Source organism: Choristoneura fumiferana, chromosome 2 (genome assembly GCF_025370935.1).
Source record: "Choristoneura fumiferana chromosome 2, NRCan_CFum_1, whole genome shotgun sequence".
Lineage (NCBI taxonomy): Eukaryota > Metazoa > Arthropoda > Insecta > Lepidoptera > Tortricidae > Choristoneura > Choristoneura fumiferana.
The window spans coordinates 10,033,851-10,055,037 of NC_133473.1; the positions used below are offsets into that span (position 1 = coordinate 10,033,851).

The following is a 21,187-nucleotide window of genomic DNA, read 5'->3' on the forward strand; positions in this document are numbered from 1 at the left end:
ACTGTTAACTTACCGATATTACTAGTTCCGGTAGTCCTAATGTGGAATTTACTGTGATATTAAATAAATCTAATAGTAGACGAGCTTATATTACACGACATGCATTTGCATTCACATATCTACTCGTATTTTGTCATGCATGTACATCCGGCAAGGCTGGTAACTGGCCTAGTAGTTTACGTGAAAATAAGGCGAGTTATTGTCAAATATTGATAAATTCCTTGTTTCTGAACTTGATGCTGTCTAACAATACGTAGGTACCTGCATTTAAATGAATATTATAAGCATAATTGCCGTAGCATTTGCTCCACCATTATAAATTGTGTCTAAAGTCACCACTACACTTGTTAAATCCCGGGAAAAGGGTTTAAATATTTTTAATTAAGGACTTTCTACACCCGAGGAAAGTGATGAAACTGCCGAAATCAATGGCTACTGACATACAAGGCTTTGTATAATAGTTCAGAAGGTTTTAAAAAGGCAAAAGATACAATAAATGAAGATCACCTCAGATTGCAGAAAAAACCGCAGTTTAATGTGAATACGTCAATCAAACAAATGTTTTTCCCGGATACCTAATGCGATGACCAAATGATACCTTGATGCACATAAAGCTCTTGCAAACGATTCTAATCTTAAGTTGCATCGTACAATATCACAGACAGACAATAATACAGACTGACAGATAATACCTAATGACGTGTTTTGCCGCATACTTCTTATTTTACGTAGATGATGTAACCTAAGTTCAATGTCAGTGACGCTCTGTTTTGGATTTAACCCGTGGATTTAACTTTATGTTAACAATAAACAATAATCAAAAATATGAACGATAAAACAAAGGCCTTTTATATAAAAAGCTCTACATAAACATTCAGTACACAATACTTGACATCCATTGAAATTAGTAAAAATATCGGTTTTGTTGATAGTTTCTGTTTGTAATTTTAAACAGACAAGACTTGTTTTTCTATTTGATTCTACGCTTGATGTGTGATATTAAATAGGTAACTATCTAGTTACAGACAACGATAGTAGTAAGCAATGAAATTGCGAGTCGTGTTCAATTCCTATATAAAAACCGATATATTTCGGACGTCCATATTTTTATTTTTAGCAAATATTTATTGGTAATCAATACGTATTATTTCTTAGGACCGTCAACAGACTTTTCCGATACGGAAGACGGAAGCAGTGCAGTCGGAGTCAACGACAAACGGGCACACGTCGCAAAAACGAGAAGCTTCTGACAGTCCGCCTCCGCCCCCACCGCCGGTAAGTGGACTCAGGAAAGCAATTGTGAGAAGCGATTAAGTAATATCAACTGAATAATGCCATTGCTATCAATGGTAAAAAAGCCATCTTATTTCGTTAGGATTTTTATCCTAAACGTTGATTCATATAAATATAGCCTGTTGAATTTTGCATTTAGCTACATATATTACTTTTATATTGGTGCCTAAAATGATATCATCCGAAGAACAAATTTTTTTGAAAGTACTAAAAGCTTTAATTTCAATTATCTTTTAAATTCCCGGCAGTAACAGTGATTGGATTAGTATACGTTATGCCTATCCAATTTATGAAATGTGTAAACAAACCGATTTCATCAAAATTCTTGTATAAACACCTACTGGATCGAATCAATACCATTTATCTATAATTCGTGTCTTTTAACTAGATGTCTAATTACTTTTTTTCACCAAAATTCACTTTCATCAATGATATTTCATAGTTTATATGTAATATCATTGATTTAAATATTTATTTTTCATTTGAAAAATCTTCGCCAAAATCTGACGTTATTTCTTGATTGAAACATGTGTACCTATAATCTGTAGTAGCATAGACTAGCGTAGAGATGGTGGAAAATTTGACATTTTAAAAATCGATTATTGCGCGTATGAATAAGCGATTTTTATTTACTTTCCTTAAAATTAAAAAATAATTACTGCTTTTATAATTGAATAAACAGTCTTTGGAATTAAATCAAGTATTTTAAATAATAAAATAGACAAAATACATTGATCTTTATTCAATTAATAAATAATCGATTTACTTAACAGATTAATTATTTTTCAATAGGTTCTAGGTTTTCCCATCACTAAATGTCTATGGTCGGGTTAATGGCGTCTTTGTTTACGCTTGTCATAAATTGGATCGGAATACAATATAGCAATTGGGTGATTCAAAATTCAAATTAATTTGCAGTGCAAATTGCAGACAATTTTAGGTTTGCATCATAATTGACTTTGGAGTTAATTGGCCTTATAAATAATCAGTTGTGAAATCCGGCCTTGATACGTACCGAAGTTTTATCTCGCTTATAACTTCCTTTCAGATGCCAGCAACTAACGGCCACCAAAACGGTGAACATAAAAAAGTGGACATACCCAAGCCGATTCCAAAAGCACTTAACATAGATCTGGTTAACACTTTGAACCACAGAAATGGTTCGTTGGCACGAACGCCAACGCCGGACTATAATAACAAGACTGATTTTAAAACTCAGTTCAAATTAAAAAGTGTTAAAGATGACAAAGCTGAGATGGATTCCTTAGAATCGTATAAATTGAAAAATCCAACGAATTTACAACCAAAACCACCCTCAAATTACTTTGTGCGAGCACCTAATGGCACTGCAACTATGAAGAAACATCTGCGTCCTGTTTCGGTGACAATAGGGGAGTATGCCGGTGGAGGGAACAGCCGGCGAGAACCGACCAAGTTGGATTTCCTGAACGGTGACAAACCAGACGGTCCGCTACCAGCAATGGAGGACGAACCAATCACCAATAGGCTACAATCTGAATTAGCGCTCACATTATCTAGGTCCAATTTACGCAAGAAGACTGATGCAATCGTAAGTTAAATAAATCAAATAATAATAATACTCGTATCGAATAATGTAGCTAATGATGTTTAGCGTCAATGCTTAAATACATTTCTTTCAGGGTAATCGAATAGGTCCAGATAGCCACATAACGAACAACAACGAAGACGATTGGTCTATTGATAAAAATTTTCACGCTAGATACGGAAACAATCTATTGCCTCTACCACCGAGCATAACAATACCCAAAGTATCAAAAGCGAAACATTAGGTATTCTGTACAAAATTATTAATTACGTCATACATACCTAATACGTTATTTTTTTAACTAACGCTGGTTTTAAATTTCAATGTAAGAATAACAATCATAATTTGTAATAATGATTTTTGTCTAATTACTCAATCTAATTTAGGTTAGTTAAGTCCGTATTAAGTGTTTTTAATTCACACGTATTTAGCAAAAAAAAAAACTAATTTAGTACCACCAATTATTATAAGCACAATAACTTTTCATGCACGGCACGAGTGATATCATAGAATTTACCGACACTGGTGGTTGATTCTTTTAAGGTGGTGGTGTCAATCTCGAGGTGGTTTTAAATAAATGTTAGCCATAATTTTTCATGACATACCTACTCTATGAAAAGTTATATGTACGGTTCTGTGCTATAATTTTGATTTCGTTTTGGTTTCAGGCCGATGCAGGTCGATGATTTCAAGATTCCTGTGATTAAATAAATTTAAATATTATTTTCTGTGCAAAGTTAAATATTAAGAAAACTTTAGGTACAGTCGAACCATTTGATTCCTGTCCCACCATAGAACGTTCTCGCAGTAAGTGCCACAATAAATTCCCTTGTCAAGGAATGCGATGTCACTATGACTTTTTCTACGAAAAGGTTTACAGTGGGTCACGATTCAGTTGATTCGAGTGTACGAGTAGGTTTATGTATGTATTTGTAAATTTGACAATGTAAGTAAACACAGGGTGGGAGGGTATCATATCCTAACCTAAATAAAAACCGAAATTCATTTTGGGACAATTTTAAACATAACCACAGTTTATAAACTGACTGACGAATTGAAGGTATTTAAAAAAAAAATGTACAACCAAAGTTAGATACACCTACTTTCTTTCCTAATTATAGGGTTTTCAATTTATAACACTGAGTTGATATTGAAGCGAATTGACAATTCGGTACTTACCAAGTACTTTTTATTTAAACTGACTGGCTAACTCTATTCTTATAAACTTGGTGTCTGCCGGAAGTCCCGAAAATTTTTCCATTAATGTTTCTATGCCTTCTGCATCATTTTCATAAACGGCAATTACAGCCAAGCTGTCGATCCAGATTTATAGGAGTTCGATCCGAGTTCCGGTCTATGGCCACCATTCCAAAACCTTCACGACCCATCCGCGCAAGGTTCCGGCTAGGTATCCAACAATGTCATAATTATGCCAAAATTCATCATCATTTCTATTTGCATACTTTGAGGGCATCTTACCTTCGAAATGCCTTATATTTTTATGAATATCTCTTGTCCACGAAACAGTACTCACATTGAAAAAATCGATAAATCCAGGTCAGTCCTCTTCGTAAATTAATAAAAATAGGGTTCTTAGTTGCTTAGTTGCGTCAAGTTGCGTGTAATTATTTAGATGTGGAATTTGTTGTTCTGCGTTATGTTAAGAGTAAGAAAATATGTAACTAGAACTTGATAGATAGCAGTGGCGAAGCGTTCATAGAACCCCATTCCCATTGGCTTGCCCAATATTTACAAAATAGGACTACAGGACATACATGATTTATGAAAGATATATGAGATCTTTGCTTCGGCTTTACCACGAAAATATCTGACGCTACGCCACTGATAAACAGTTAAGGATAAGTGAGGTAAGAGGGACTATTGGCGAAAGGGAACAGTGACCTGTAAATTAAAAAGTACCTACTTAATCTATATACTGGACTAGACTATTGTTACTACTTGAATTAATGATTAGAGCTGCAATCCATAGTTTTGGTTTTGAAAATTACTGTTTGCCTTTCCCCGTAGTCTCCCGTATCCCACATAACCTTATTGCAATATGTTGTCGAATAATATTATGGATTAACTAAGTCATAATCGTAAATATAATAAAGAAATGAGTATTTATGGAAATATTGTTTTATTTTAATCTAAGTAATTAAGTTCTTCCATGACTTGTGTACAAATTGTCCCTAATTTATGCTATCATCCCAGTATCATACAGACACCAAGAACATCAAAAAACCAGCCAAGAGCGTGTCGGACACGCCCAAAATAGGGTTCCGTAGCCATTACGAAAAAATTAAGTAATATTTTTCTAAGGATTTCGTATTTTATACGCAATCTTCCAAGTTTAGGTAAATTTTATACTGGCTGCTATTTACTTTTAAACTACTAATAATTTTCAAGCAAACTTAATCGTTATAGTTTTCCTTTGTAAGTTTGATATACTTACTTAAGTACTATCATCCTGAATTTTTTCAAATTTTTCAACCCACCGGTTTAGATTTTAGAGGAGAGGGACGCTCGATTTTAATGAAAATTTGCACTTTAAAGTTGAATATTTCGCAAACAAATCACTGAATCAAAAAATCGTCTTAGCAACCCCCTAACTAATGGTTTTAAAAGACCTATCCAACAATACCCCATACTATAGGGTTGGATGAGAAAAAAAAATCACCCCCACTTTACGTCTATTGAATTTTGTCGGCATACATACTTTTCATATAAATCCGTGCAAAATTACAGCTTTCTAGTATTGATAGTCCCTGAGCAAAGCGCGGACGGACAGACAGACATGGCGAAACTATAAAGGTTCCGTTTTTGCCATTTTGGCTCCGGAACCCTAAAAATGGATTTTCTAAAGTAGTGATGACTTTTTTTTTATATGGCTCCGGAGCTCAGTCCATTGGAGGACAATTTTGCCAGTGTGTCAGTATCTAGTAGGTTTTTTGCCGTTGTATGATAAATAATCAGAAATTACTGTTGTTGTTGTTTTTTAGAAAAATATGGCGCTGTCCATCGGAGGACAATTTTGCCAGTGTCTAGTAGGTTTTGCCGTTGTACGGTAAAAAAAATCTAGAAAACGAAATATGAGACGTAATGGTGGATGAACGATGACAGCGCGAATCCAGAAATGACATAAAAGGGTAGAAATTAAGGAATAACACATTCTTGACGTAAAATACTTATTTTAAACATGGCAACAAACAATCCCATAAATGAAGCATAAATGTGTAGTTCTTAGAGAGTGTAGTTCCTTTTTGTTAGAGTTGCGTGCCCAAAGGGTTTTAAAAAGAAGCGCCTGCTGTCCCTGACGTGTCTGTAAAAAATATTTTTAGATATTTCAAAGGGGGCGGGAAAGTTAATTTTGCCCGCCCCATCGAGTGGGATATCGTCACTGGGTATCGTTGGTTAGACTGCATTAGGTATATTTGATTATACTTAATTTATTGAATTTTTTGGTCTACTTATCATAAGTTTATACAAAAAATTCAAAACAAAGGAATGAGAAGCCACCAGTCAGTTTTTTTTTTACAAAATATTGCACTTCTTTTTTATTTTCCGTTAATCTATGAACTTGATATTTAGTGACCATTCTATTTTGTGAAATACTATCTATTTTTTTTCTATGAAAAATGTTCGATACTTTTTGTTTTTCGCTCACTCGGTTTTCGAGGTTTGCGTTCACTCACACTGACCAAGGACTGACCAACTTATCTGTGAATTGCAAAAAGTTTTATGCTGGTCGTATAAAGTGCAGCATTGTTTGCTCTGGATAGGCTCCCACGATTCACCAGTCTGTATTTGCGTATTTGCTACAAAAAGACTCAATGTAATTATATAAGGAAATGTTCGATAGAGGTTCAATTCAATATTTTGAAAGTGACGTCATTCAGGGATGTCAGACTTTTACTGGCCCGTACAAACCTAAGGTACAAACGAGAATCGTGTAGGTACTTAACGTACCTAAGATAGGTACTGGCAGCCCTGCGTCAAATTCTGACATGGATTATTTTATTATTTACTAGCACTAAATATAATTCATAACCACTCATTACAAGATTTAATAGGATTATTAATTTAGATAGAGTTTGATAATTATGGATTTGAAGTAACCGCACCCACTTTTCATTATCTATCCTTGAATGTGATTCAGTCGTTGTTGCTCACACGTTATCGATTATATCAATTATCATGTATGGACTAGTTCACAGATTACTTAGTGAAGAATACAACTTACACGAACCTGTCTTAATAGAGAGCCCATTTAAAGAAAGGACACGGAAAGGAAAATATTGTGGTACTGTAATATTAGGTACGTAAATTGTATAGATAACCCTTAGATAACCTAACCAACAAAAAAATGGAAAACCCCTGACTTTGTCACTTCAACGCAATATCTCAAAAACAGCTGAACCGATTTTGATGAAACATGTCTAAGAACCATCGCTAGAAACCCTGAATCCAAATTAAAAAAAAACGCATTCAAATCGGTCCCCCCGTTTACGAGCTATGATGCCACAGACACACACAAACAGACAGACAGACACACATAGCGGTCAAACTTATAACACCCCTCATTTTGCGTCGAGGGTGTAAAAAGTAACACGGGAACTAAATTTCTCTGTAGGAAACAATGCCAATCTATTGAATTAAAATAATATAAAAGAAATCTAACAGATTTTGGAAGGTTCTTTGCTATTACGGCTTGTCAAATCGACAGCGAGTAATACGTGCTAGTTAGTCATCACATTACCATCATATCAGCCGACATAGGCCTCCCCCATAGACATCCAGTAGCTTCGGTTGGAAGCGGCCTGCGTCCACCGTGAACCCAATGGTTAGTGCTAGTTAGTAGGTAGTTGGAAAATACGGTTCAGTCTCGAAAAGCTCACTTCCCGAAATATACACTTTCCGCTAAATGTACACTCCTAAAAGGCACACTTTCCCAACAGGGGCACTTTTTAGAAAGGTGCACTATTTTGACAAAGTGCATTTTTCCAAAGCGCACACAATAGGTATGAGTGTGTGTATTATTCATGTATTATTGACGTCGATAAAATGATAAAAACTACAAAAAAATATGTGAGAAACCATCATACATAAAGTGAGTGGTAGGAGTCTTCTAATGCTATGTTTCGATAAATTCAAAAGTTTCGCAAATAATCGCTCGGAAAGTTCAAATATATGCCCCCCCCCTCTTCTAACTTTTGAACCTAATGTGAAGGTAGGACAACTACGGAGCCGTACACACTGATCATGGCTCGATATGTTCTTGCTTGGTTTTATTAAATTTAGAGATTTATTAACAGTAGAGATTTTTCATAATTTGAGAAAGTGCACCTTCTGAGAAAATATATCTTGTGAGAATGTACTCTATCTGAGAAAGTGCCCCTTTTGAAAAGTGCACCTACTGAGGAAGTGCACTTTTAGAGAAAGTGCACGTTTCGGGAAAGTGAGCTTTTCGAGCCTAACTCGAAAATACTCTGACATCGTTAAACACTCCTCTCCGGTTAATTTCATTCCGCCCATCATCCCCTTCGCTCCCATCCCATCGCTCGCTCCCATCGTCTGTATTTCCGGATAAATACAATAGGACTCTTCAAGGCTAGAGTGAATAGGCTATTGCTGAACCAGTGATATACCCTTTGGCCTCATCTGCACTTTACATCAGGTGAGATAGTGGTCAATCACGGTCAGTTTTATGTAAATAAAACCTTGAAGCAGTGCAGTCTTTCCCATAAGGGCTAAGGGGCGTGTACTAAGGGCACTCGGGCCCCATGCCAAGAGTACACAGGGCCAACGCCAACGCTTAGGGCCCCCGACCACAAGGAACTTCGAAACTCCATAAAAAGCTTTGCTAATATTTTTAGTCAAGCATCTATTCAAATTAGATTAGATTAGATTAGATTTATTTATTACCTAATGAAAAAATACATTATAAATACATGTCAGGTAATTATAAGAAATTCACAAAAGGATCGTCAAATTGTATACAAAATAATAATAATAATAATCAAGGGTAAAACATGGTCAAAAAGTTAAAATTAGGTACAATGTCAAGACGATACAATTAAATACAAAATAAAAATATTAGTCCACAACAACAGGACAAAATATGTCAATAATTAAAACAATAGAAAATATACAATCACACAATGTGGAAATGTCAAATTACAATTAAATACACTGAAAAAGAAAAATAACAAATTCGTCGAAAAATATGCAAGTTGACCACTGCAATGGGCGGGCCACATCGCTCGAAGAAACCGTTGGGGGAGAAAAGTCCTCGAGTGGCGGGCGACCAAGAACCGGAAGACGAAGTGTTGGCTGGCCTCCTACCATTTGGGCTGAAGACATCGTGAGAGTTGCAGGAAACTGCTGATGCAAGTGGCGAGTTGTCGTTCATTGTGGCATTCTTAGGGGGAGGCCTTTGTTCAGCAGTGGACGTCTTCCGGCTGATGATGATGATGATCTATTCAAATATAGGGCATCTGACAGAGGGTTGCGACCCTACAAAATGTCTGGCAATGAAGGAAGTGATTTCAAATAGATAACATTCAGAACAAAATATATAAAACTAGAGTTTTGTACTATAACGAATTTGAGGTGAAATTGTATATACCATTAATATGACATATTAACAACACCACACATATTGTGTTAACTACCTACCAAAACCATCAATACCCACATAAATTTGGGAATCGCTCACCTGTTAGGAACATAATATGAAAAAAAAAAACTTTCAGCTCTTGGTATAAAGACCTTGTTCGTTTGATAGTAGGTATAACTATTATAATTTTGTAATGGTTCACTCACATCTCTTTTTTTACAGCTATAACACCTGATAATTTGATAATTGCTTCCGGGAAGAACAGTAAAAGTAAAAGCAAGCGTTTAACGAAAATTAATGAACTTAGATCTATTTATCCTCTGAGCTCTATAATCTTTACAGTGTTTAAACGCACTCACAAACAAACAATAAAAGTTGCGTTTAAAAATAGTAATATTGTGAGATACTTTGAATTGGAAAGGATGGATAAAAGAAAAGTAAGTATTTTTGCCCCGTACTCAACTACCCGTCTGGCAGCTTGTCCTTCCTCAGTAATTAATTAATCCGTAAGTTACACGCTGCTGGGCACAGGTATCTTCTCAGAATGAGAGGGCTTGGGTAGTAGTTCCCACGCAGCAGGGCTACTACGAAACTCGAAACTCGTAGTTCGTGTCGTGCGGTCCCTCTGACACTTATACTGTTTACTTACGCAGCAGGGCGGAATACTACGAAACTAGCTGAGCCTGTATTTTGGACGTCTGCGAGTGCGATTGACAGATTTGTAAAACTTTGGAATTAAACTAAAACATAGCTTGCAGAGTAAAAAAAATTGACATAAAAAACAAAAACAACCAGCAAAAAAGTAAAGACAAACAAACGTACGTAAAAACGTTTGTAATATGTGTGAATGTATGTGTATGCGTGTGGACACGTATTTTTTTTGCCAATCAAACAAAAAATTACAAAGACGAAGCGTAATAAAGTTCGGGAAGCGGAGCCTGACAAGGGCCTGACTGACGTCACTCCTTAGGGAAAACTCTACGAAGGCAATTTTAGCTTATATATACGTGACGAAGGTTTGACGTCACACGGAACTTTAACCGGCTAATATCCATATTTTTTTGTTTAATTGCCAAAAAGAAAAAATAGTGTCCGATATTTTTTTGAAAATGTAACTGACGGATTTATTGTAATTTTTTAGGAATCTACATATATGTAGGTATAGCCTATTACGGCATGCTGTTATACCTACCTATTAACGACTATATGAAGCTAGAGCTAGAGTTTCTGGGTTCGAATTCCGGTAGAAGCAGACGCTTCTATGTTGACTTAACTCCATTTATTTTAACATTTGAAACAACGGTAGAATTTGCACACGTTTATAAATGAAACAACTAAACTATTTAAAATTGTGTTAACTTCTATGATAAAAACGTAATAAATACCGCTAATATAATTATGTATACATGTAGGTATTTTGAGTCCATTTGTGTTCGAAATACCGAGAAACGTGTGCTAAAATTTGACCTTAAATTAAACGGAGTATAGGTAAATGTTTGTACCGTGTTATTGATTTATTTCTTTATGTATGTTTATAACACATCCGAAGCTTTGTAGCCATTATCCTACATTAGCCTACACTAAAGTTCAAAAATATGTTTGCACTTTGCTAAATCTTTACTTTATTATTTTTAATATCTTATCGCTGTCACACGTGTTAGTTAGAACGTTTATACTCTTATATAAAACTAGCTGTTGCCCACGATTTGTCTGCGAACAAGTCGTTTACCACGATCTCGCAGGAACTTTTTTCTTTTCCGGGATAAAAACTATTATAATATCCCTTTCAGGCTCTCAAACCATTTGGATGCCAAATTTTATTTAAAGCCGTTGAGTGGGTTATGCGTGTAAGCGTAATAAACAAACAAATCAACAAACCAACGACGGTGCCAACTCACGGTCGGCTTTCCGTTCGAGCTCTCCACATGATACCTCGGATTGGTTCGAAACATGGCGGGCATACCTTGACTGTTAACACTGTTAAAGCTTGAATGACCCGTGTATCTTATTTTGATAATAAATTATACGTGATGCTGTCAGAAGGCCAGTAACGAGGTACACTCAAGGAATTTAATTCATGGGCCACCATGGAACCTTTTCAAAGGAAGAGTCATTACGACTTTCCTTGTTAATTAATGCGATGTCACTATGACGTTTACTGTTAAATGGTTCCATGGTGGCCAATGAATTAAGCTCCTTGACCGTACAGTCAAGTTCATAAACTTGCGAGCAAAAATTTGATCAAACATATCTGAACACGACTCTATTGTCAAAAGCGTAGAAGCGTGTTCAGATATTTTTGATCAAATTTCTACTCACAAGTTTATGAAGTCGACTGTACCTACCTGATAAAGTGTAAAGATATCTTTGGCCTCGACTACAAGTTTTAAAGACTTATTTTGGGACTATGTCATTTAGTTTACATTGTTCCATGGTATTTTTGGTACAGTTCGCAGCACGTAGGTATAGCGGCGACCGTTAATGCGCAGGAGTACAAAATCGGTCTATCGTGGGGAAATGAGCGCTGCTTGGTGGAGTTGCACGTGAAAAGCGTAACTTCTAATGGGCGTGTGCGATTGTCACATATGCAGAATTTAATGGCCACCGCCACATTTACATGCCACGGACTATATTTAATTCTTTAAAAGTAAACCCAGCTTAGACCTGGATGAAAATCGTGCAAGTCGCATTACATTGCGAGGAGTAAAGCCATCGAGTTTGCAGTGGTCAATCGAGCGCCGTTATGTCATGCAACTTGCACGATTTTTCCTTGCAGATCAAGACTGGGCTTTAATCCATACCTACTCACATGCAAGATTGTAAGAAAAGTGGCTATTCTTATCTACAGATTTTCTGGAAACTTTGGTGTCTCCACGTTGATGAAATAACGAGAGGAATTAAATTATGGCCTCACCTATCTGATACTTTTAAATGTTCTCTGAGAAAGCGGTGGACCGATAAAGATTTGTATTTGGGATCTATACGACATGCTGAGGATCAGATTCGGCCTACACCCATCCCTGGTCTAGGCCGGACGGATGAAATTAAACTATTATACCTAAAACCGGAATACTTCGGATGCTGGGACCAGGCGGAGCACTGGGTGCAATGTGACGAAGTTCTAGAAACTACTACGTGTGACTATGACGTATTTACCTATACTGGGGTGCCAACCTCGAATATCACATATACTTCCTTAACAACAACGGTTGGTATACTTATACTTATCTTACGATACTAACTAATTTTAAAAAATTGCAAATGTGAGTAGGTATGTTTGTTTGTTACGCTTTCAAACTTGAGGTACTTACCCGATCTTAATAAAATTTAGTGTGCGGGTGGGTAGTTTGAGACCCTGAGAACCTGACTGAGTTATGCCCGTGCCCGGTTCACATTATTCCTGTAAAACCGTTCCAGCATGACCGCAGGTGCTCGATCGATCTTCTGTACTTAACTCGTTTGGCTTGTAACCCCGCAATGCCGCAATGTATAGCTTCAATACAAGCACGATTATTACTAAAATAATTTTCAGTGATAGAACATTATTTTCATGTCTTTTTGGGTCGGTTACATTTTTTTTGTTATAATTTTTTTTATTAAGTAATATGATGATGTCCTCCATGTCGTGTCCGACAAAGGCGAACCTTTAGAATTGTTTATTATGTGCCCGAATATGGCTAGTCGGTAGATAATAATTGAACATGTTTTAAAATTAAACTATTCAATATTATTTTCAGCTTAAAATGCTCAGCAAACAAAATAATTGGTGAACGGATATTTCATTAAGTACCTATGCATTTTGCGCACCTACTCTCAAGATTTGTACAGTTTTATCTTATATTACTATAATTATAATATTTTATCTAATATATTGGATGCTTTACAAACACAAGGTTGATTATTATTTATTACTGTAATAATTTAACTTGTTCGACAACATAGGCTTTAGGTTAAGCGTTAGCTTGGCATTGGCATAATTTGGGCTTGTAGTGCTGATGGCGACTCCACGAACTTTTTTTTTTATAAATGGCTTCTGTCCGTTTGGACCAAGTTTGGACAATAAAATTCTTCCCCGAACTTTTAACATTTTCGGTCAGATCTTGGTCAGCAGGGCTACTCCGAAACTCGAAGTTCGTGTCGTGCGGTCCCTCTCGCTCTCGTATCAAACAGTGTAAGTGTCAGAGGGACCGCACGACACGAACTTCGAGTTTCGAGTTTCGGAGTAGCCCAGCAGATCAGATAGTCACTGTCAATTTGACGTTTGATTTAACAGGAGTAAATAAAGGTTATAATTTGATTGAGCCTCATTGAGGTTCGAGGTGCATGGGGTTGTACGCTGTTTTTATTAAAAGTTGAAATATTTCTGAAGACATAATATTTTTATAACACCTGTAATATGAATACCGCTTTGAGAGTTACACGCAACTTAAGATATTTCAATTATCTACATCAAATGTCACGAGGCAATGTTATAAATAATTTACGAAATAATTTCAAAAATATGCACATTTCTAGTAGTTTGAGTGTTAAAATGTTTATGGAGCACGAAAACCAATATGCCTATGGTATAATGGAAAGTAAAGGTTACGCAACCAAATTGAAATCGGAACATAAGGCTGAACTTATAGCGAAAGATAAATTTGACCATTTGATTCAACAAAATTGGACAAAGAAGTCTCCGCAAGAAATTTTCGAGTTGTTTCCTATTCTGGGTACTTATTGCTCTGAGCATGGACTATGCATATCTAATAAAATGTTTGATAGTTACATAGATACCCTAACTGATAATATTAAGCATGCTTCAGATGAAGAATTAAAACTCCTATTTTATTCACTTGTGAAGTGGCCAGAAACAGAATCGATTAGAACTAGGAACTATATTGAAGTGTGGGCGGCTCTAGATGATGAGTGTTTGAAGAGGTATAAAGGTTGGTCAGTGGATGAATTATTGTCATATTTGGCTCTCTTTTATTTATTAAATGTTTCAAGAGTCAGTGATTATTCAGTAAAAAGTGTTCAACGAATCACCAACAAAGTGCAGCAGATAACTTCAGAACAGTTTGTTCAAACTATGTTCTTTATAGGCACCACCAGGAAATCGCCTTTTGATATGCATAACTTGGAAGTATATTTGGATAGCAATTTCTTTAAGTTCTCACTAGATGAGTTAGCTATTATGTCAATGGGTTTTTTCAAAAGTAAAACTCCCATACGAAGTTTAAAGATATTGGAACGAATAATTGATAAAATTATAGAACATTCAGCCGAGGTTCACGAAGTGTCCCTAGCTGCCTTACTGAAGGTGATAAAATATTCCATGAAGTTAGATGAAAATAATAAAGTATATGAGTTACTGGATGTTCTGCAGCATGAAGCACCCCGTCTGTCTATCATGTGCAAGGTGCACATTGCTTTGATTGGGACAGCCACATTAACATTGCACAAACCTTGTTTGACAAAAATTGCTGAGAGTGTTATTGAATCCATATCAGAGGCTAGGGCAAAGGATCTAGAAAGACTGGTGTTCACATTTGGAACATTTAACCATAGACCTGATACAAGAGAATGTTTTTTTCAAAAAGTCATAAGTGAATTAAGGAGAGAGGAGCGAGAACCAGAAATTCTCAAATATGGAAGATCTTTTGCCTGTACTGTAGCCTTTTTAGGAGCACAAGGAATATACCCTATTGACCTGATGGACAAAGTGCTAAATCCAGAATTTTTGAACACTACTTACGGAAAGTATGTCCATAACTATGGCAAAGAAATTCTAGCTATCCAAAATGCAGCTGATATTTACTGCACAAAAGACACAAAAATGAATTCACTAAATGAAAAGAGTATTAAAATATTAGCAAAAAAATATACAGATTATTGTCCAAGTGAAAAATATCCTAAACAGTATAATATTACCGAAAAGATGTTCTTAGATGTCATGAAGATGTTGAAACAAAGTCGCGGTGGTGAAGAATATGTGATTGGAGACCATATTCTAACTCATCACCAAAGAGGAGGTAAGAAATAATGATTTATGAATAACAATATCCAACTCATTTAAATATATAATTAGGAAAATACACTCATTATTTTTAAACCACTTTTTAAAATAGGTTGTTGTATCCATTCCTTTCAACTATAGATAATTTCTCTCAATTCTGTCTTGAAAGGTCTGCAGGATAAACATGTATTTGTTTGTACAAAGATTTTTAAATTGTTTTTTATTTCTTGTTTTAGATATAATAATCTGCAACAGTCCTGATGGAAAACCACTACCAATTGGCAATGTATTTAGCTCTGAAACCTTTGGTGTTCTAAGGAAACCTCCTAACAGCAACCACTGGATAGTTCTAGTTATTACTGGAAGAAATGGTTTAATTAAAAATTCAGGGACACCAACGGGACCATTCTTGTCAAAAGTTAGAGATCTACAAGCATTGGGATTTCATGCAGCTCTGGTAAAAAATATCTAAGTACTTACTAATATGTATTGTATTGTATACCAAACTCTTTATTGTAAGTTAGGAACAGAAAACATGAAAACAACAGTTAACAAGAGAAAGAGATGTACAAAGTTAACACAAAGTTATCCTTGCGCATTTCCCTTATCTAATTCCGTTTCCCCGTTTGGCTAAATGCGCCATACACAAAAAAAAAAAAAATGATTGCAACAATATTTCATGCAAAGCTTAACCTTTAGTTAGGCAAAATTCATATACCGTCTTGGTGCATCATATATAAGGTTAATTTATCAAAATCCTACAACATATTTTTTGGTTTTACAGGTACTTTGGACTAAATATTCAAGCCTGGAGACAGCAAGTGAAAAAACTGAGTACTTGAATTTATTGATCAAAGAAGCGTTAAAAACCTAACTTCGTCATTTTATTAATCTCCTAGAATTATCAAACGAACATTAACTGCAAAGTAATAAAAGTACCTACGAAACAAAAGAGCCAAACAATCTTTTATCTTTTTGCTCTTAGATGAATGGTTGGTCTCGCGCGCTCGCTCGACTAGATACCGCCGGCGTACTTGTCAAATACGGCAACAAATAGTACGCCGAATTCGGCGTACCCGAGCCCGAGGCGAGTCAGTCGCCTTGCAAACTGTGCGTTAGGTACATGTACCGAATTTTTCTTAAATTTTGGTCATAAACCGAAGTAAAATGCCAGTTTTCGCAGTGAAACTGTTTAAAAATAATACTACAAGAAATGAAAAGGACACTGGGATCACATACCATCAGTAAATATCGTATAATTTCGAAATTACAAAATAAAATAACATGAACCCTAAACGCCATTCTGTGTTGCCGCGTACACAAGAATCAAATTCCCCGTGGTTGAGATTAGAATAAATTGAATTTTATTGTTATCATCATTAAATGATGATAAATTTTAATAACTTCTTTTATTTAAGTATCTAACGTAATTATTATATATACATAACCTAGTTCTATATTATTTAATGTTTATCTTTGTGATATATACACTGAAGTGTATAAATTGTTACCCTTTCTGTGCGCTCGGCTTCTGTTTGGAAGACGTGTCGGACGTCGGTACTTTGTCGGCGCTTCATCATCATCATTATCATCCCAGCCTATACGTACCACTGCTGGGCACAGGCCTCCTCTCAGAATGAGAGAGCTTGGGCAGTAGTTCCCACGCGGGCCCAGTGCGGTGCTTGTCGCCGCGTAAAAAAGGTAAATCATCAATTACTAGCCACCATTAGGCGGTAGCCAGTTAGGGCCTTATCACACTAGCGATTTGCGGGCGAGTTGAAAGCGAGGCGAGCGCGCAGCGAATTCGCTTCGAGCGCGTAACGATTTCACCGCGACCACGCAACAATATCGCCGCGAGCGCGCAACGATGTCGCTGCGAGTTCGCTGCGTTAGCGCCGAAGACGCCCTATTATTATTATTATGCGAAAGTCTACAATATGGCGTTTTTGGCACTAAAGCAGCGAACTCGTTACGCGCTCGCAACAGCGACATCGTTGCGCACTCGCGGCGATGTCGTTGCACGCTTGCGGCGTAATCGTTATACGCAAATCGCTAGTGTGATAAGGCCCTTATTGACGATTTACGCCAATTTGTCTTTTTTTATTATTCGACTGAATAGAAAACGAGCAAGTGGGTCACCTGATGGTAAGAGATTACCACCGCCCATAGACACCTGCAACACCAGGGGGATTGCAGATGCGTTGCCAACCTAGAGGCCTAAGATGGGATACCTCAAGTGCCAGTAATTTCACCGGTTGTCTTACTCTCCACGCCGAAACACAACAATGCAAGCACTCCTATTTCACGGCAGGATTAGCGAGCAAGATGGTGGTAGCAATCCGGGCGGACCTTGCACAAGGTCCTACCACCTGCTGGTCTTTAGAGGTTGATTTATAATAATAATAATAACGATTAATTGTTACAACTACAAATCAAAAGCATTTTTTTAGATCTTATTCTTAACTATGTTACTAAACATTTTACGTCCGACAATAAGGTACCTTTTCAAATACGTTAATCATTTACAGCCTTATTCATAAAAAAACCTTAATTGAGGTTTGATCGGTCTGTTACTTAGCAGACTGATTAAGCTTGTTAGACGTTGTCAAGAAGTATGATTCATAAACGCTTGCTAGCAGTCTGCTAGTTGTTGAGCCGCTGATAGACTGATTAGACGCGTTATGTTGGCCACCTTGACAAATCAAAGACAAAAAAATGGCCTAATCGACAATTAAAAAAAAAGTTGACAGCAGTGACAGCAAATTAGCAGGAAAAAAATAAAAAGCGAGAAGTTTGTTTTCCCGCCATTTCCGATCCGCATGTTTATGTTGTGCAAAAAGCCATAATTATGTTAATCATCCTAATTTTTTTTTCATATTTATTGTTAATTTATTGTTGCTAATTTAGAGGATTTTTAAATACAAATACCTGAAAATATTTTTTCCTGGTTTTTTTTTAATCTTTGCGTAACTTCACCCTTCACTAAAATATCTTCGGTATGGTTGTTTTGCTCTTGTCAAAGTCAGCTGTTCAAACTTGTGGCGGCCATTTTGTGACTTAGCAGGGAGATAAAGGAGGGTCTACGGTCCTCTAACTTTAGCAGAGCCTTGATCGACTGATTAGCGCTAACAGACGTTTATGAATCATGTTTTTTAGCATCGGGCCTTCAAGGAGCCTTCAAGGAGGCTCTAACTTTTTATGAATAAGGCTGTTAGTGTTTGTTGAGACAAAATTATAGGTTTTTGGTAAGAGTTTTAATACTACAGTGTTCTTAAATTAAGACTATTAAAATTAATCGTAAGTTATTAGTCGTTTTCAAATGATATCACTTCATATCACTAAATATTTTACCACCGACGATAAGGTACCTTTTCGAAAATATATAGTGATTGTACCAACTTTTTACTAAACTTTACCTTGAATTTTGAGACTGAAAAAACTAGTTTTTTAAGATTTGTTGAGTTAATTTGGTGTCATTTGGCTATGTTTTAGCGTACTAAATATAAACGTTTGTTGATTTTGACTGTTTAATTACATTTGTAAACAACAAAGCTATTTTTTTATAAGTATTTTTTTATATAATAAACAACGTTAATTCAAAACGGAGTAGGTAGTTCTTATTTAGTGTCCAATTACGCATAATATTTTTTCCTTCGATAAAATCCAATGGAAATATACTATAAATAGAAAATTAAGTAAAAAAATTCATCAACCTCTATTTTTTACTTTATGCACTTTGGCAAGGTAAACTATAGGAAAACAGTTGTCCAATTACAAAATTGTTCTTGAAACCTGAAAGCCCGTACAATCTACTCCTCAAATAGCATGTTATCTATGTATTTTCCAACAGCAACATACTTTTATTGGGTGTATAAGTTTGAATTCAATTTTCTCATAATCACCTTTTCTGGCTTTTGAGGTTCAACAATTTTAAAAAAAATATCTATTAAACCTACATGCATGTTTCTTACATGGGTCGATAGCTAAATGTATGTAGATTATGGGGATATCAATAACTCAATACCGACAACAAGGTACCTTTTCCCAGATAACGCCACATTTAATTAAGGGGTGAATGTGTCTTAAAATTAAAAATGTTTTTAGTCTTCCCATTCAAAAAGCCCAATCAGCTGATTTACTTAGGCATTACGGGAAACGAAAAAAAAATTGTACATTATATTAGGTTTAACTATAGGTGCAACGTGTTATCTTAAGAACGCAAAACTTCTTAGTTGGTGACTCAGTCCATGAATTTTTAATAATAATTTGTAAATATTGAATGTCCTTAAATATATATATATTTTAATTTAAAGTGAGGCCTGATCATTGATATACCTACATCATACCTACCATTTTTTTAAAAGAAGAAACTTACGCCTAACCTATTCACAAACATATTAATACGTTCACTCTTAATTACTTCTTAATTTCTAAGTATTTCCCATGATACATTTTGTAACCAGTAACTTAATAGACCACAGAATAATTTATTTTCCCAATAATTCGGGTAACAGTAGAGCAGCTGGCAACACAATTCGTCACGCACACTAGCATCCTTGCAAATTGTTAGACATGGGTAATCTCAACTCCGCGAAGTGATCTGACTCACTAGATCCAGCTCCGGTGTCGGTACCGAATCCGACTCCTTTATTGACTCCGGTTCTTTCGAGCGATTATTAATTTATCTATGGCCGATCTGCTCCGGCTCGGTTCGGTCGATCGGTGTCGGTACGGTACTGCGGTGCCCCACCCGCTGACTGAACTGAAGTACAAGAACCGAACCGACCAACCAAACATAGATAATAAGATCCAAGTCCAAGATCCGATCCGCAGGGCTACTACGAACCGAACCGAACCGAACCGACCAACCAAACATAGATAATAAGATCCAAGTCCAAGATCCGATCCGCAGGGCTACTATGGAACTCCAAAATCTAAGTTCGTGTCGTGCGGTCCCTCTGACACTTATACTATTTAATACGAGAGCGAGAGGGACGGTACGATACGAACTTCGAGTTTCGTAGTAGCCCTGCCGATCCGATCCGAGCCGAGCGAGAGCGAAAGCAGGCGGACGGAGCGAGTCAGTGTGAGTGAGCGTGACGGCGATCACGAGCGAGGCGAGCCGCTCGATCCAGTCGGAGTTAGTAACTCCGGAGTCAATAAGATTTGAAAGGAGTCATTAAGGGATTCGGATCCGCTTGAGGATCTGACTCTTTTGAATCTTCAGATCCGGATTTACCCACCTCTACAAATTGTCTTACTTACACCGTTCTTAGGCACACTACAATATTGAGTTGCCGCATTCACCACAGATTACTAATAATATGTAGCTAGCTAATAACAACAAGGTTAAATTTAATTTTAAACTTGCAAGGAAGCAAGTATTCGACTTGTTGCGTTGGACAGAAAATAGTTTGAAAGTATTTTGATACCTGGTTTCTGCACCTGGTATGGGAAGGTGGACGTACTTTTAAGCCTTGGTACGCGATTTTAGGTTTAACATTATTTATTTCTCTATAAGATTTACAATCACTTACTGAGAAAACATATTTTTCTTAAGAACTTAAATTAAATGCGCAAACGGTCATGCTAACAAAATCAAAGTGGGTAGAAGACAAATACAAACAAGTGCAGCGAGTTAGATTGCAAGTATACAATGCATGGCAAGTTACACTCTCATTTTAACAGTCGTTTAAATGTTAGTTAAAAA

The 21,187-nt window shown here is 36.3% G+C and overlaps 2 protein-coding genes and 1 pseudogene across 2 annotated transcripts; all 3 read left to right on the forward strand.

The window, feature by feature from the left end:
* LOC141443001 (uncharacterized) overlaps positions 1–4,993 on the forward strand; it is a 50,306-nt pseudogene extending 45,313 nt beyond the window's left edge.
* A 1,865-nt stretch (positions 4,994–6,858) lies between these two features.
* Positions 6,859–13,302, forward strand: LOC141445505 (uncharacterized). The gene is made up of 4 exons (XM_074111343.1): positions 6,859–7,178; positions 9,702–9,916; positions 12,328–12,687; positions 13,217–13,302. Exons 1-4 carry the CDS (start codon positions 7,058–7,060, stop codon positions 13,247–13,249), a joined length of 729 nt encoding a protein of 242 aa, XP_073967444.1. The 5' UTR covers positions 6,859–7,057; the 3' UTR covers positions 13,250–13,302.
* A 485-nt stretch (positions 13,303–13,787) lies between these two features.
* On the forward strand, positions 13,788–16,430 carry LOC141445506 (FAST kinase domain-containing protein 5, mitochondrial). Its single transcript, XM_074111344.1, has 3 exons — positions 13,788–15,493; positions 15,714–15,934; positions 16,262–16,430. Exons 1-3 carry the CDS (start codon positions 13,876–13,878, stop codon positions 16,349–16,351), a joined length of 1,929 nt encoding a protein of 642 aa, XP_073967445.1. The 5' UTR covers positions 13,788–13,875; the 3' UTR covers positions 16,352–16,430.
* Positions 16,431–21,187: the final 4,757 nt, after the last annotated feature.

Coding starts and splice junctions, on each gene's coding strand:
- LOC141445505 (XM_074111343.1), top strand. CDS start 7,058: ATGTATGGACTAGTTCACAGATTACTTAGTGAAGAATACAACTTACAC. Junction 7,179..9,701: donor TTGTGGTACTGTAATATTAG/GTACGTAAATTG, acceptor CTTTTTTTACAG/CTATAACACCTGATAATTTG. Junction 9,917..12,327: donor AAAGGATGGATAAAAGAAAA/GTAAGTATTTTT, acceptor TCTTATCTACAG/ATTTTCTGGAAACTTTGGTG.
- LOC141445506 (XM_074111344.1), top strand. CDS start 13,876: ATGAATACCGCTTTGAGAGTTACACGCAACTTAAGATATTTCAATTAT. Junction 15,494..15,713: donor AACTCATCACCAAAGAGGAG/GTAAGAAATAAT, acceptor TTCTTGTTTTAG/ATATAATAATCTGCAACAGT. Junction 15,935..16,261: donor TGGGATTTCATGCAGCTCTG/GTAAAAAATATC, acceptor TTGGTTTTACAG/GTACTTTGGACTAAATATTC.